At 45.1% G+C, this 16,358-nt stretch overlaps 1 protein-coding gene across 1 annotated transcript in view; it reads right to left on the reverse strand.

Annotated features, from left to right (window-relative positions):
* CTNNA1 (catenin alpha 1) overlaps positions 1-16,358 on the reverse strand; it is a 117,367-nt gene that overhangs the window by 69,907 nt on the left and 31,102 nt on the right. The window contains exon 7 of the mRNA XM_054642752.2: positions 15,535-15,738. Coding sequence (XP_054498727.2) covers positions 15,535-15,738 — 204 coding nt within the window. The remainder of the gene's footprint in view (positions 1-15,534; positions 15,739-16,358) is intronic.

Below are 16,358 nucleotides of genomic sequence, written 5' to 3' on the forward strand. Positions count from 1 at the left end.
GGGCAAGGAGGAGGACCCCGGAAACCACAGGCCTGTCAGTCTCACTTCAGTGCTGGGTAAAGTTGGGGAGGTTATTCTGGGAGGTGTTGAAAAACACCTGGAGGACAACAGAGGCATCAGTCACAACCAGCACAGCTACAGGAGGGGAAAGTCCTGCTCGCCAAACTTGATTTCCTTCTGCAACAGGGGATCCCACCTTGTTCACTGAGGAAAGCCACCTAATGTGAGCTTTTTAGACTTCAGGCTCAGGCTGGATCTCAGGGACAGGAGCTTCTCCCAGAGGGTGCTGGGCACTGCCCAGACTCCCCAGGGAATGGGCATGGCCCCAAGGCTGCCAGAGCTCCAGGAGCCTTTGGACAATGCTCCCAGGCACAGGGTGGGATTGTTGCGGGGTCTGGGCAGGGCCTTGAAATCCTTGTGGGTTCTTCCAAGCCAGGATATTTTATGATCCTGTAAGTCTTCTTTTAAGTGATGGTGAAACCAAACCTTTAAAGTTACTGTCTAGTGCTATCTTGAAAAAACATTATTACAACAGCAAAAAGTATTTTTTTTTACTATTATTTGCACCTGTGGTGCGGGGGAGGAAGGGAAGGGATGAAGAGAGGTGTTTGTCAGGTCTGAAAAACAACAGATTCTCAAACATTTTGTACTACTTTTATAACACTTCTAGGTAACAGATCTATCTACCAGTGTTCTCTTAAGGCTTATTCTCATATCTAGCAAGTTAATAGCATATGTTTTATGATATATAGCACGAAGGTTCTACACCTCTGCAGCACATTTCTACCACTGAAGCAAAAATATCTATTTTTAAGATCAGTAATGGTAGGAAAGTGCCAGGGTGCCAAGAAAGTCATCCTGTAGCAACATACATCTTTTCCCTAAAAGTGCAAAAGAAAACCCAAATTGGCAATAATACATCACATGCTAAAGCTGGCTTTTCATGGAATCGAGTTTCCCCAGTTTCCATCACATCATGATGCTGGGACTCTACAATTCAGACCAGACCCAGCATTAACCAAGCAAAAGTACCTGAAACCCTTTGCAAAATGGCTCAGGTTTCTATTTCTTGTTACCCTGCAGGTGTTTTTTAGCTGAGCTCAGAGGCAGCTGCAGGTTCTGACTTCCAGCAGCACGCTCAGGTCACACAATATCCTGAGCTGGGAGAGGCCCACAAGGATCAGAGTCCAGCTCCCAGGGGAATGCCCACACAGGGATAGAGCCCCACACCTTGGGGTTACTACCAGCATGCTCTGACCCCCTGAGCCCATCTCAGGTCACACCCCCACCTCCACACCAGGGCAGTTCCTGCCTCCATGTCACAGAGGCAGAGGCGACGTGTCTCCATCTCACCAGCTCCAGATGTAAAAGGGTTACTCTGCATCCTTCTCCTGCAGTTTGCACTCCTGTGCTCCTGCCTCTTCCTGCTGACAGCTGCCATGGCTTAGGACTCCAGCACTCCCAGCCAGGCTGCTCCTTCTCCTGGACCACAGCCCTCAGCTGCCCCCCAGCCCAGACAGGAGCACAGAACCTGTGCTGGCAAAGGAGCAGGACAGCAGCACATCACAACAGCCCCCACAGGCCCTGCAGTGGATCACAGCTGCTGATAAAAGCTGGGTTTTAAACCTAGAGTTTAAACCTTCATGCAGCACCCAGATCAAAATAACGCCAGATGCCCCAGGCAAGTGCAGCCAGGTGAGACCTGAGCCAGGCTGCTCTGAGTGACAACCAGCACCTCAACGGGGGCTGCCCAATATTTTGTCAACACTTCCAGCTGTTTCCTCCCAAGGGATTTTGCTGAGTGACAACTGGTTAAACGTGGCTACAGGTCAATTCATCTCACTTCCAGTATGCCTGGTTAGATGGCAGAAGCAGGATGGATGGGGGAATGTCTATCAGAGGGACAAACCACTTCTGGCAGGAGCCACCAGAGAACTGCTGGGGCTGGTGAGTAATATACCACTGGAGCTGCTTTTTTACAGGCTTGCTTTTTCTTTTTTATGTTAATTACAAACCTTATCTAAGGAATATCTCAAGTTTTTCCTTTGCAGATTACATGAATTAATAGATATATCCAGAAGCACGAAAAGCAGGCTGAAGTTTACACCTGCAATAATTGTAAAAGCCTTGAGATATTGTAGTTTTTATCAAATTTTACATGTGTGCAAAAGGCTTTAGAAATAGAACTAAAATTGGAACAACACAGACCCCTGCAAAACTCAAATTAAAAGGAGTGAGCCAAGGCAGCATATGCCCTTTCCAAGAGGAAGAGAATGCATTATAAATCTGGGAATAAAGCCACCTAACTCCTGGCAAGACAGCTTGGAGAAACAGATAATAAAGCAATTCTACCAATATGGTCACAAGACATTCAAAGTTAGAATTAATGTATCCTTTATTCATTATTAGAAATATAAATAGGTTTAATTTACAACAGATTTAAAAGTGCTCCTGTAAGGTGGGGGATTCAGCAGCCTTAACCTGCAATACACTAACAGAAAAAGTAGGTATGAAGTTGCCTTTGAAAGGAAGCAATAGGCATTAGAAACCAGGAACAGCAGGAAAAGCTGACTAATTGTCAAGAACCTCAAGCCTTGGCAGCAGCAAAAGCAGCAGAATCTCCTCTCCTTCACAAAATCTCAGAATGGTCTGGGTGGGAAGGGAGCTTAAAGATCATCTCATTTGCTCCAAGCCCCAATGTCCAGCCTGGCCTTGGGCACTGCCAAGGATCCAGGGCCTGCCCACCCTCACAGGGAGCAATTCCCAATTCCCAATATCCCATCCAGCCCTGCCCTCTGGCACTGGGAGCCATTCCCTGTGTCCTGTCCCTCCATCCCTTGTCCCCAGTCTCTCTCCAGGTTTCCTGGGGCTCCTTCAGGCCCTGCAAGGCCACCCTGAGGTCCCCCCAAGCTTCTCCTGTGCAGGTGAACAATGGCAGCTGTGCCAGCCTTTCCTCCCAGCAGAGCTGCTCCATCCCTCTGCTCATCCTGGAGCCTCCTCTGGCCTGGCTCCAGCAGCTCCAGCTCCTGCCTGTGCTGGCCCAGGGCTGGGGCAGCTCTGTAGGGTCACCATCTGTGGAGTCAGATGAAGTCTATGAGAAGCCAAAAGGGCTCAGAAGCAGCCCTGGCTGCCCAGGAGGGAGATCCCACTGAGGGCACTCAGACCAAGCCAACCTCATCCACATCACCTCCATTCACCCAGAGCCAGTGACTCCCCAGGCACTGTGGGGGATTGAAAAGCCCAGAAACGTGGTGTGCATACCTTCATTTCTCACAGAGGCACCACCAAGCTATTATTTACTGAGCTAACTAATTAGCCAGCCACCCTTGCAGATAATAAGAATGCATTAAAGTATTTAGAATTCCAGTACAAGCCTGACACATACGAAATGGCTGCCCTTCTTCAAAGGAAAGTGAATGTCAAAGGAAATAAACCATTTAGGAACACTCAGCACATCTGAGGTGCAGGGGAAAGGCAGCATCACCTCAGCATCCAAGACAAGAAAGGAAAACAAAGCTGAGTGCTATGGGATGCCGAGACATTTCACACTTTTATTGTATCAGCTTCAACTTCTAAAGAGATCATTAGATACACAATCTGAATTAGCCTTAGATAGATGATAAAGTAACAGCTATTCAAAACAAACAGAATTAATACATAGAACTGCAAAAACTGGCACAGAAAAAGCTGGAGATTGAAGGTACTTAAGCTGACAGTAATCTGAAAAACCCAGCTGGTAAATTCAGTTTTACACCAAGAAATAAGTTGTAACTGAATCTACACTTCACTGCAGTCTAGCACTGAAAGCACCCTTCCCTGCACACAGGCACTGCTCCAGGAGTGGGTAATAGAATCAAAGTCATAGAGCAACTTTACACAATGCATAAAATAACCAATCCACTGGAAATAACACCTGGAATACTCCCAGGGGATACAAGTGCCCTGTGTACTTGAGGTAGTCCTGCTGTTACAAAAGGAGTTCCTCAAGTCCAGCTGAGGATACCCATAACTTGGGGGCATGGAGGAAATAGGTTTCCACAGCACTACAAAACTGACCAGAGATAAAACTTTAGAGGAAGTTTGGAGAATTCAGCATCTGCCACCAAAGAGGCAGTTTTACATTCTCTGTGAAAATGATTTCATGAGAGCATTGGAAGGGGGGAGGTGGTAGTGGTGGTGTACAGGACCGGCAGATTTGCATAATTACCACCTTTTTCTCTCCAAACACATTCCTGACAGGCTCTCCTCACCTCACTCTGCAGGTCCCTGAGCACCTGCACACACAGGAGCAGCCCCTGGGCTGAGCACAGCTGTGATTGACCACAGAGGGTGGGGCAGGAGCCCACCTCACCTGTGGCTACCAGAGAGCCTCACCTGCAAGCCCACCCTCACAAGAACATCAACTTCTCCATGGCCTGGTGAAGACCCTGCCTTCCCCAATGAAAGGGCCCTGCAGGAAGGAACATGCCCATCTTGTAGGCCATTAGCTCCAAAGGGGTCACCTGCCCAGGCACAGGCAGAGGGGCTTTCAACTTCTTTCTCTTCAGTTATTTCTGCATTAACTTCTTGTTTTCTTGGCTTTTTTCAGTCCACTGACCTCTAGAATTTGGATTCTTTGACTCCTGGAGAGATGCCCAAAAAACTCATTCTGCCTCTAAGGAAATTCACAATTTGGCATTTAAGGGGAACAGTATCAAGTGATATGGCTGCAGTCTTATTTTGTATTTGACATAAGAGCTCTCCAGTCACCTTCTTCCCCCAAAATGACTCAATAAAGAGTCCTCAAAGGAGAGGTTCAAAGGCACAGTAGGGAAGACGAAGCCAGCCCACATCCCATATTCCTCCCTATACAATGCAGGAGGCCGAGTGCTGAGGGGGAGATACACACACAAACCCTTTGAAAAGGGGGAAATGAGACTGAAGCCACAGATGCAGAAGCCACCTGGGCAGTATCAGGCAGCCAGTTGCTCAACCTCTAAGCAAGCAGAATTAATTGCATTAATTCTGGGGTTTAGTCAAGAGAACTTAAATAAAAATAATGCATACTTAAAAGCAGTGTAGAGTATTGGGTTAAAAACCATGGGGACAGCATGTACAAGGAGGGATCTGACTTGGGCAGCACTGACATTCACAGCTGCAATTCATCTTCTGGGAAACCTGAAAGGAAAAACATCCATCAACTTCCAACACCAGATACAGGACAAAACGTGTGTGCTACAAACAAGTCCCAGGGTTATCTTCCTACTCAGCAAACGGGTGCTTTTTAAAGCATCACATACCAATGCTGCAGGTAATATCAGAAAAGAAAATAAACTAAAAAAAATAGCTGAAGTCTCAAGCACATAATGAGATTGGTGTCTCAAAGAAATTGCTAAAGAATCTTCAGCACTCCTTAATATCTCTGTATGTATTTTAATTTGGGGAGAAATTTTGCAACAATATCCATATATCAAGAAAACATGAAAAGAAATTTAATAGTATCAGGATTATTTGAAGTCTTGAACAGTTCAGGATAGTCAGTGCTCCAACTCCCCAAACAGCCCCCATGTGCAGCCTCACAGCCAAATCTTCATCTGTCATCATATTAAAGAAGGTGCCTGCCACACTTGCAGGTGGGAACCTTACTCCAAAATTTCAATCAATCAAAGGCAACAAAAAAGTACTTTATGGTTTAGTTTAGTGGGTTTTTTTAAGGAATCCATCCTTTAAATACAAGGTCAAAATAAATTCCCTAAACCCCAGCAGATGAGAGGCAAGCTAGAAGGATGCTCTGGAGCAGTCATGGCACCCAGGACTGATGCACCTGCATCCCCAAGATGCTCCTCATCCCTGTCCAGTCACTCCCCACACACTCCCATGTCACCCACACTTCCTGTGCCTCACAGACTTCACTCTCAAGATACCACTCCTACAAAGCTGAACTCAACCAAGAACCTTCTGTTTTCAGAGCCTTTCCCCCCAGAGAAGCAGCAGGCTTCATTTCCCCAGATCACTCTGCAGGTTTCAGACAGTAACTGATAACGTCAATTCACATTATCATATTCAGCAAACCACAGCTGACAGCACCTCAGGCATATCAAAGAGATTCTGAGCTGAGAAGCAATTTTTCTCTTCTGGCCACATATGGCAGCAGTGGAGCACCCAATGAATGGCAAAAGCCTTGTTTCTTGACAGACAGAGGTTACAGAACACAGTGGAGTCAACACTCCACGAGTGGCTGCACATCCCACAATATTTGCATTCACTTTGACACAGACAATAAAGAAAAACACCCTCCATTTGTGGAAGGCACAGGTATTTGTGAAAGCCAGCACAGAACAATCTGGGTTTGATTCTTCACTACCTATTGCTAATTTTGCAAATGCCTTGGTTTTCCCTTTGTGGCTCAATGCCAGAGCTTTTTTTTAATTGCTGCTGAGAAAAATGCACCTTTTAGCCCACCTCTGCAAGGCAGCTCCTGGCCTGACAGCCTCTGGCTTTGCTGCTCTTATTGTAAGGAAACTACTCTTCTAGAATGCCTGTTCAGCAAAAATAATTTGTGAGTATCCAGTCTCCAAAGTCAAGAAGTGTTTTCAGATAGCCTGAGCAGGTTTTTAACCCTGCCATACACAAGCTGGCTCTGCTGCTTCCCCTCTAACTCCCATCCCTCCTGCTAAAGCAATGTGTCCCTGTGTAGGCCAGGAGGAAGCCAAAGTTCTCTCCTCTATTTCAACAGCTTTCCAAGACACAGCTTAAGCCTCATCCTTTTCTCAGACATGAGAAGGATTAAGTCACTCTTTTGCCTCTATTTAAATTCCAGAGGGCTGCCACTATTTGGATAAGCCACAAATGCTAATTATTCTGTATTGATTCTGTAGACTTTCTGGGACAAAGGAGGTCTGAAGCTCCAGGACACATTAAGAGCATTACAGAACATCAGCTTTCTTACACAGGATAAAACAGGTTAAGCAAGAGCAGAGTCTGGATAATAAACACTACATCCAGAAGAGAATATCTCAGTTTCCATCAAGACTTCTAATGCTTGCAGCAAGAGCTGTAAAAAAGATGAAGAGGTACTGGAAAGCAAAAAAAAAAAAGAAAGATCACAGCAGGTTTTGCATGTCACGGAGCACTGGAGAGGAGACAAGTGGTACCACACAGCCACAGGGACAGATGTGTACATGGACAGTGATGGTTCCCCTTCTCTCCCTTCACTATCTCCTGAATCCCATCCTGCAGATGGAACTTAATCCAGAGTTTGTATTAGATCAAGGCAAAAGAAAAAGGAGAAGTTGAGGACTTGAGAATCAAGTATGTCATTGCAATACAAGAGCTGTGGTATTCCAGCTTTGTAATAATTCAATCATGCCCTTCCTCCAACGAGAGGAATTGAAAAGCCCAGTTGTGTGTGTAATACTTCTGCACACTGAGAGCATGATCCTGCTGGAGGCTAAAAGACTGTTTATCCACAGATCAGCAGTCACTGTGCAAACTTACATGCTCCATTCCATCCATACTCCTCGACTTTGACTTTGAGAGACTACTAAAGTATCACCAAATGGAGTTGCATTAGGGGTGACTACATATTTGATCTTATGTAGACAGATAAAGTTCAAATATTTTCCTACAAAACAGGAGAATTCAAATGAATTAAGCCATAAACCACAATGTTAAGGCAGAATCCATGCACAGCATTAGTGTATTTATGTAAAACCACTTAGAGTTCAAGGAAAGTAAAACACTGCAAAATGTCAAGCTCCATATCACAAACAAGGGTGTACATTTTTATTGCAGGTTTTCCCTGCATCAATCTTAAATGCTATTTGATCAACATGAGATTAAGAAAGGTTGAGATTTATAATGCATTATCAGAAGATCAGAATGTGTTAACATTGGAGATGGACACATGCCTGACAAGAAAGGAAAAAACAGGTGTTTCACCAACACAAAAGCAAAGGCTGAGGGGGGGAAAGGAGGGACCAGGTAGGATGGAAGCCTTCACTGCCACTCAGAGTATCCACAGGACTCAATTCCTGCTCAAAGCCAGCACTAGAGCTCAGCTCTGCTGCACAGCTGCCTGCAGTGAGCACTGTAAGTGAGGGCAGCCACCTTCCTTCTTTTACATACATTAAGAGTCTGTAACAGAAATGCTGCAAAGCGTGGAAAGGCTGCAAGGGTGAGTTCTGCTGTACAAGGCAGTTCAGAACAAGTCCCAGCTGCTGTCAAATCTATTCAATTTAAGAGAGTTCTCGCTGGCAGCTCTGCACCAAACAAGCAGCAAAGGCTGAAGGCAGTGGATGGAGCACAGCAGTGATTTAAGACTTCAAGAGACTCCTAGGCTCCTACTGCAATCAGACCTGAGGTGTGAGTGCTGGGCTTTGCTGGGATTCTCTCAGGAGGCACTCAGCCAGCCATATGCTTCTTTAAGAGATGCATCTGCACAGCACAAAAACTGTCTTGGGTCTGGAAAAGCATCCAGGACTTGCAAGCTGTGCCACTGGCATCAGTGGCTGCACTGGCCTGTGCTCCCACCCACGGCACACAGCTGGAGCCCAGATGTGCTGCCCTCCCTCCCCTCTAGGGCTGGGCACCCCAAGTTGTTTGGGGTCTCTAAACCAGCAATTCCACATCAACATTGGGACAAGCTCAGGGAAACCAATGGGGGTGACAGGGAGGACTCTGAAGACCTTCAAAACCCAAAGATAACAAGGTGTACAGAACTTGGCATGAGCTGGACTCTTAAGAACTTCTCTTAAATCCCATAAGTGCTTTTATTACTCCCTAAGAAACAGAAGGTGCCAGAACATCTCCTGAAAACCCCACACTAAGTCCCAAACCAGGATGGTGTTGGGTGAATACCTGGAAACTTGATTCCATAGCCCAAAAATGCCTGACTGACACAGTGTGAAGTTCTCACCATCTTCATCTGGCTTCACTCCAATGATGCTGAAATATTTACTCTATGGCAGCCTATAAGCATTAAATTTAAAACTCCTATCACTTCAGAAATGTTCTGTTTTTAAAAGCAGCATTTTTGTCAAAGCAATAATGTCTATGGAAATTAGGGCCCAGCATAACAGCACAGCTCTCTACTGAGCAGCAAAGTCCATGACAGGAAAACCCATCCAGGCTTTCTAACCACATCCATCACGCCAGCATTCAGGCATCTTAAACTGACAAACAATATTAAAAAAGAAAGTGTAGATTATCTCAAGGCAGAATTTTTATCAGCATCTTTATCATCAACACAGATCAGTGTGCCATTTTAATTCACATCTATTCCCACAGAAACAGATGCTTTCATTAAAAGGGCTATGCAAGAGCCCTTTCAGTATACAGATACTTGCTATAAATGAATTTCAGAGTCATGTGAAAATTCACATGTCCTTTCCCAAGCTTGGATCCTTGATAGGAATACAAAGCTGTGGATCAACATTACTAATAGGCAAATTCATCATGAAAACACATCTCCATTCTGTAAATTGCAAGTGTGTCAGGAGTAGAAATATCCTTTGCTGGTAGTTCTGAAGACAAATGATTTCTCCCACCAGATATTGAATAGATAAGCCAGGCACTTTCCTGCCCAATCACTTTCCAAGCATCAGAGATGTTCAGAGAAGCTTAGGAAAGAAAAGCAAAATAGTGCAATTAAGGTTGAGCAAACAGCACTTGTGTGGAGTACTACATTCCCCTAACTGCACTGAACACAGACACAAGGGTGCAAACCAAGCACTTAACAAATTATGGGTCCACCAGGTCCAAATCCAGCAGTGCTGGGACCTTCTCTGGAGACCCCAAGATCCAAACCATGCTGGCCTGCCAGAGTTCCCTGGCAGAGCAGGGCCACAGCCTGGGCTCAACCACCTCCCTCACCTTGAATTTGTGCCATTCCAGCACAGGTCAGGTTAAAATCTAAAACAGAAACACAACCCCCACCCCCAACCAGACCCTGCTGTGGTGCTCAAGCACTTGAAGCCAAAGAGAAGATGGAAACCAGGGAAAATAAAAAGCCATCCTGAAGTGATGTGTGCCTGGAATGCCTGCTCTGAACCAGCTCCCAATGGCTTTTCTCCATTTGCTGCCAAGCACCTCTAATGCAATCCAGACAGTCAAGGACACAGTCAGAATGTTAATATGAAAGCATTAAAATTCCCATTGAAATGGGACCTGTCAGGCTACTTTATGTAACATGATTTATCGTTTCCAAATGTAGTAACAAGGGATTTTATTGTACAAGAGCATGTGGTACACAATGGGGCTCCGGGTCCGCATTCCGCACTCGCCAAACTACAATTCCTGACAATGTTTCTGCTGGTACATGGCTGAGTTACTGGTGTGTGCATGAAAGGGGAGCTGAATGCATTAGAAATTGATGGGGTACAGAATAGACTGAAAATGAGAGCTCTCTGCACTTCCCTGTGCATACTGAACAGCACCAGACACCTCCGACCACTGCTGGCCCATGGAAAGGAGCCCAGCTGCCCCCAGCCCTCAGGGCTCCTGCACCAGGCAGTAAAAATGGACTGTCAAAAGCTGAAAGAAGGTTTTATTTCCAGTCTTACACATCAGTCAGGTAACTGATGTCTTCTGCAAGTTCAGGGCACACTGAGAGCACACTGGAAACTGCTGGCTACACTTCCAGGGCATGGCCTGTGCTTTCCACCCTGCTAAACCCCAAACCCCTTCAAAGCCCGGCCTCAAAGGCACCAAATCCAGCACTTACCATGTGTAACAGAGCTGACAGCAAGGCAAGCTGCCCAAGTCCTGTGCTAATGACACCCAGAGGGCTACAGCACAGAGCACATACCTGTCACAACCAAGTTTGTGGATTCCTGTGCCAGTGACACATTTTCTTTCTAAAATAGAGAAATTTTTCAGCTGTCAGCCCACTGGGCATTTTTTAATGCTTTTCAGTAGTTTAGATATCCATGTAGTTTTTATTAGAGTTATGTTAACTTTGAGGCAGAGCTGAGTAGCACAGAACAGAAAAGCAGAGATGTTGGCTGTACCTACAGTGGGAGAGGAATCTCACCAACTGCCAGTTTATCCAAAGGCAATGCCAGGATAAACTGGCAGCAGTGTCAAAAAATACACAGCTTCATCCTTTTTACTTGGAGCAAACTGCAACATGTCAACATGCACCCACACAAGACCATGGAGTTAGACCCTAAAGACTATTTCCATTGTATTTTCTGATATTTCTTACTAACTTCTTCATTGATTGCACTATTAATTTTAACATCATTCAGTTCGATGCTTTGCTTTGCCCTCTTGCCCTGCCTAAGTCTGGAATCAATGCTCAACTGAACTCAAATATGCTTTGAAATTTCTTTGTTTAATTAATAAAATACACACCAAGAATGCCTGACTGCCACAGATCTGGGTACAAAGATCCGGGTCTTGCCATCTGTGAGTTACATTACAAACTTAGCTGCAACTGAGGTGGTGAATTTACTGCATTCCAGGCAGTTGATCCCAGAACCAAGACCTTGGACTATTCTGCTTTCACAAAGCTACTCAGAATCAATAATGAATTTAGGCCTTCCCCTCCCAGCTCTGCCATTCAGCACCAGCAGCAAGAATCAAGCTTCCTCCAAGTAATAAAACCTAAATGCAAATAGGCATCCGTGCTATTTCAATCCAGGAGGGATCTGCAATGCAAGTTTAAAAAGGGAAACTATTTTCTGTTGAAACTGTGAGAAGTGAGCAAAAGCCATAATGGAAAACAGCTCTCCCCAGGCGAACTGGGAGAGGAGGGGGAAAAGCCAGAGAATCAGATGCTACAGTTAAGGGATGAACAGTTGGGATTTCAAAGAATGTAGCTTATAAACCAAGAGGCCGGGTCACAAAGTGGCCGATGACATTCGGTGGATGCAGGTAATGAAAGCCCATCTCACTTACCATCCACAGAAACAGACTCCTGCCATTTTCAAGAGCAGTCCAGAAGGTCAGAAGTGCCTGAGCTGCAGACTGCCAACACTGGGGGGATACTTGGCATAAAATAAATTAAACAGCTCCCTTGCTCCTATCCTTCTGCTTGCAGGACCCACCTACTGACCACTGTCTTACACAATGCTGGCCTTAATGTATTAAGATTTAGTCTGACCAAGCTGCTCTTGAAAATGGCAAGAGAAGTTGTACTAGATGAAAAAGGAAATCATACACACACCAATCTATGAAAAAGGGGATTCAAACTTCTGTAACAAACTACCGAAAAAGCAAATCTTGCCCTTTTTTTAAGGGCATAATCACAGGATTCATCACCTTGCCAGCAGATGCAGTGAGGGTCAAGAGATCCTACAATTCAGTTTATTGCCAAAACCCGTTATTCAGCTAAAAACTTCTGCCACACTCCATAACACAGCTGCCAATGCTTCCAGACCTTCAAGGACAGGCACAGAGAAATAGTTAAACTCTGGGTCCAAAACACTAAACTTTGAGTTATAAACTGTCTAGAAAAGTCTTGTTATTGCCAGAGATCAGAAAGAAAGCCCAAAAGCTAGAGGAAGTCACCGAAGAGAAGGCGTTTAAAGTTAAAAAGGAAATCTGTCTCAAGACAGTCCTGTGCTTCAGCCTTTCCAGTCTATTCCTCATCCAATCTTCTCTGAATTTTTACACTTGGCCAATAAATACCTCTTACTCTAGCACTTGGATAGGATTTACGATGCACTGCAAGTGCTGTGCAATTAACAGATTTAATGCCCAATTCGCTTCCTCCTTCAAAGGGAGGCTGGAGGAAAGCATCCCAGGAGCTGTGGGTATATCATACATATACATGAAATGACATTTCCTCCGCCACTACTCTAAGTCAGCACATCCCTACTCTTCCTGCAGATGTATCAAACCATTTTCACTGTTTAGATTCCCAACTATTAGTCATTCTTCAGCTTAATCACAGAGGGGTTTACAGTATGGATTTTTACACACCATCCCACATTTTCACCATAATTTATCAATTGCTTTTTCCACTCCATTTCACTGAATTTCTAATCTCATTTCCCCAACTACACTGTCTACAATCATAACATAACAGTGACTTTAAAAAATGCAGTATGCTCCACTAATTTCACAATGTGCCAAAGGAGATAACAGAGGGAATACATTCTTCCCATCTCAGCATGATTACTTTAACTTGCCTATCAGAGACAAAAGCACATGGCTGAGGAGGACAGGCATTGCTGTGAGAGGAAGTCAAAGCTCTGCACTCTCACATGGCTATCTGACCAACGTTCAATGAGACAAATGCCACCAACTCCTCCATGCAAGACCGAGCATTTACCTCTTGCACATGTTTAATTACCCTTTGGTGGCTGCTCCATTCGGAATCGTGCTGACAGGGCTCCATCCAATCCAGCAGCACATTTGAGGGATTATTGCTGATGCTTCACAGACTCATAAAACACCCTGCTCAAAGGAGTTTTGAGTGGCACAACTTCATGCTTTGCTTCCCAGCTGCAGTCTGAAGTTCTACAAAATGTCAATGCTGAGCACAAGCTACTTTCACAAGCAATTAAGACAGACTACATGAATACCTAGCTCAGCCCGCAGGCTACATCAGACTTGCCTTTCAGTTTTGTTCAATTACTTTGCCCTTCTCTTTGGTAAACAGAAATCCTTGTTTTCCTTTCTCTCTTCCACACACTGCATCTGTTCTCCAAAATCCACTTCCCCAACCCACACATCACAGCCCCTGGACCAGTTTTGCTCTATGTTGAAATCACTTTGGCCAAAAGATTTGAAGGTAAAGTATCTAGGGCAGCAAGGTTCCTAAATAAGTGTTACTGTCTAAAAAAAGTATCTCTGAACTCAGTTGCACCTCAAACAACTTCAAAAGCATAAATAAGACCTCAAGTCCCCCAATAAAGATTTCTTCAGACAATTTTACTTGCCACAGCACTACAAGCCACTAAGTTTGCTTAAGTTGTTGCCATTTCTGCAACTTTATTTGTTAAATCAGCTTTAACAGTATTGAAGTTAAACAATTATATATAGTCTCATCTATAATCTTATGATATCCTGATCTCACCTCTCAACACATCAAGTTCTTCAGCTTAAAACCCACTGGAACAAGAGCAAAGGGGCAGTGGAGGGGAAGGAAGTCCAATATTTCACCATGATGCCCTCAAATGCAGAAGCTCATTCGCATGACATGACACTCCAACTGTGGAAACACTCAGGCTTCAGACACTGTGTGCACATTCAGTGCCTAAACACTGGAAAAGAACTGCTCCGAGCCCAATATTTACACCAAACTGCTCTCAGATTTTTTACTACATTTTTAACTTTATACATCACTTCTACTCAAACAGAGTAGCAACAATAATCAACTTGATTCTGACAATTCATGCTTTCAGCTACAAAGATGAGACAGTTAAAGTTTCCAAGAGACAACAGAAGTGAAGTAGAACTTTTTGCATAAGCCCAGTACCTTATGTAAACCGAAGTTTGAATTTCTCTACAAAACAATGTCAACAGTCATAAAAGAGAAATAGAAGTAGTGCCAAGGGATTAACACTTTATGATGATAACACTTGTTTGGAAGACTGGAGATCAGTTTTAAGGTAAGTATCACTAGTGATTTAAGAAGGTTTCATCCCACCTCATGACAAACCTTTCAGGACCACTCGTTATTGCTCAAATTCTGTTTGGGACAGGATAGAATTCACAGAATCCAGGTTCGAAGAGACCTTCAAGATCATCGAGTCCAACCCAGCCCCAACACCTCAACTAAACCCTGGCACCCAGTGCCACATCCAGGCTTTGTTAAACACATCCAGGGATGGTGACTCCACCACCTCCCTGGGCAGGCCATTCCAGAACTTTATCACTCTTTCTGTGAAAAACTTTTTCCTAATATCCAACCTGAATTTCCCTTGACTCAGTTTAAGACTGTGTCCTCTGGTTCTGTCAGTGCTGCCTGGAGAAAGAGACCAACCCCACCTGACTACAACCACCTTTCAGGAAGTTGTGGAGTGTGATAAGGCCACCCCTGAGTCTCGTTTTCTCCAGGCTAAACACCCCCAAGCTCCCTCAGTGGTTCCTCACAGGGTTTGTGCTCCCAGCCCCTCTGCAGCCTTGTTGTCTCCTCTGGATGTGCTTGAGCATCTCGACATCCTTCCCAAACTGAGGGGCCAGAACTGGACACAGCACTCAGGGTGTGCCCTCACCAGTACCAAGTACAGCAGAACAAACCAGTTCTGAGGGACATGGCTTTAATTCCATCTTTTAGCTGACCCTATGGAGTTACAGCCCCAAAGGGAGCCAGCAAAGCGGGGTACTGACATTGCCCATGCACTCAGAGTTTCAATTCTGTATTTTAGCTGACCCCATGGAGTTACACCCCTGAAGGGAGGCCGCAGAGCGGGGTACTGACATTGCCCATGCACTCAGAGTTTCAATTCCATGTTTTAGCTGACCCCATGGAGTTACACCCCCGAAGGGAGCCCGCAGAGCGGGGTACTGACATTGCCCATGCACTCAGAGTTTCAATTCCATGTTTTAGCTGACCCCATGGAGTTACACCCCCGAAGGGAGCCCGCAGAGCGGGGTACTCACGTTGCCCATGTACTCGGAGAGCAGGTCCTGCAGGGCCTGGCGCACGGCGTTGCACTCGGCCACGATGCGCTCGCGGCGGTCGTCGCGCGTGCAGGACGAGTCGGCCATCAGGGCTGCCCCGCTGATGATGCTCTCCAGCCTCTCCTCCAGGGACGGCCGGAACCGCTCCTCGCTGAACGTCGAGGGGTCCACGATGATTTGTTTCTAGAAAAAGTTCTGCAAATCAGTCACCAGCCCAAGTGATGCCTTAGGATTCAGCTTTTATATTTTTCAAATCCTGTAGTGCTTTAGTGTATAACTCTTAAGTTCCTTATACAGTGTTAGCTACTGTCTTCACATTTTGGTCAGACAATTCCTCTTTGGGCCTGAAACTCAAGGACTTCTCACTGTCTCAGGCCACAAGAGATGTAAATAACAGTGAATTGGCGGGGGGGCAAACTTGGAGTAAATTACTTCGCGACCTGAAACTGTAATTGGAGGATTAACCCCTGATATGTAAATGGACCAAACTTAAAATTTCCTGAAAAATTCATGACCATCATCCATCTTGGGTGCAGCCCCTCTCTGAGGCTTTTGACTGCCCAAGGTGTATCTATTGAAGGCCTTCAATAAATACCCACTTTTATTCTCTTAATCTTGTCTAGCCTCTGTTCTAGATAGCCACTCTAAGGCATCAAAGCAGTGTATTACTGTTAAGTCATGCACACAACCAACACTTAGAGCAACCCCCTGATCAGGCATTAAGAGGCAAACAACACTATTTTGGCACTGAGGAGGATTTTCATGAGTAGTTCTGTAAAATTACTAAGAGGTTTCCCAGCAGA

The sequence above is a fragment of the Agelaius phoeniceus genome, chromosome 15 (genome assembly GCF_051311805.1).
Source record: "Agelaius phoeniceus isolate bAgePho1 chromosome 15, bAgePho1.hap1, whole genome shotgun sequence".
Lineage (NCBI taxonomy): Eukaryota > Metazoa > Chordata > Aves > Passeriformes > Icteridae > Agelaius > Agelaius phoeniceus.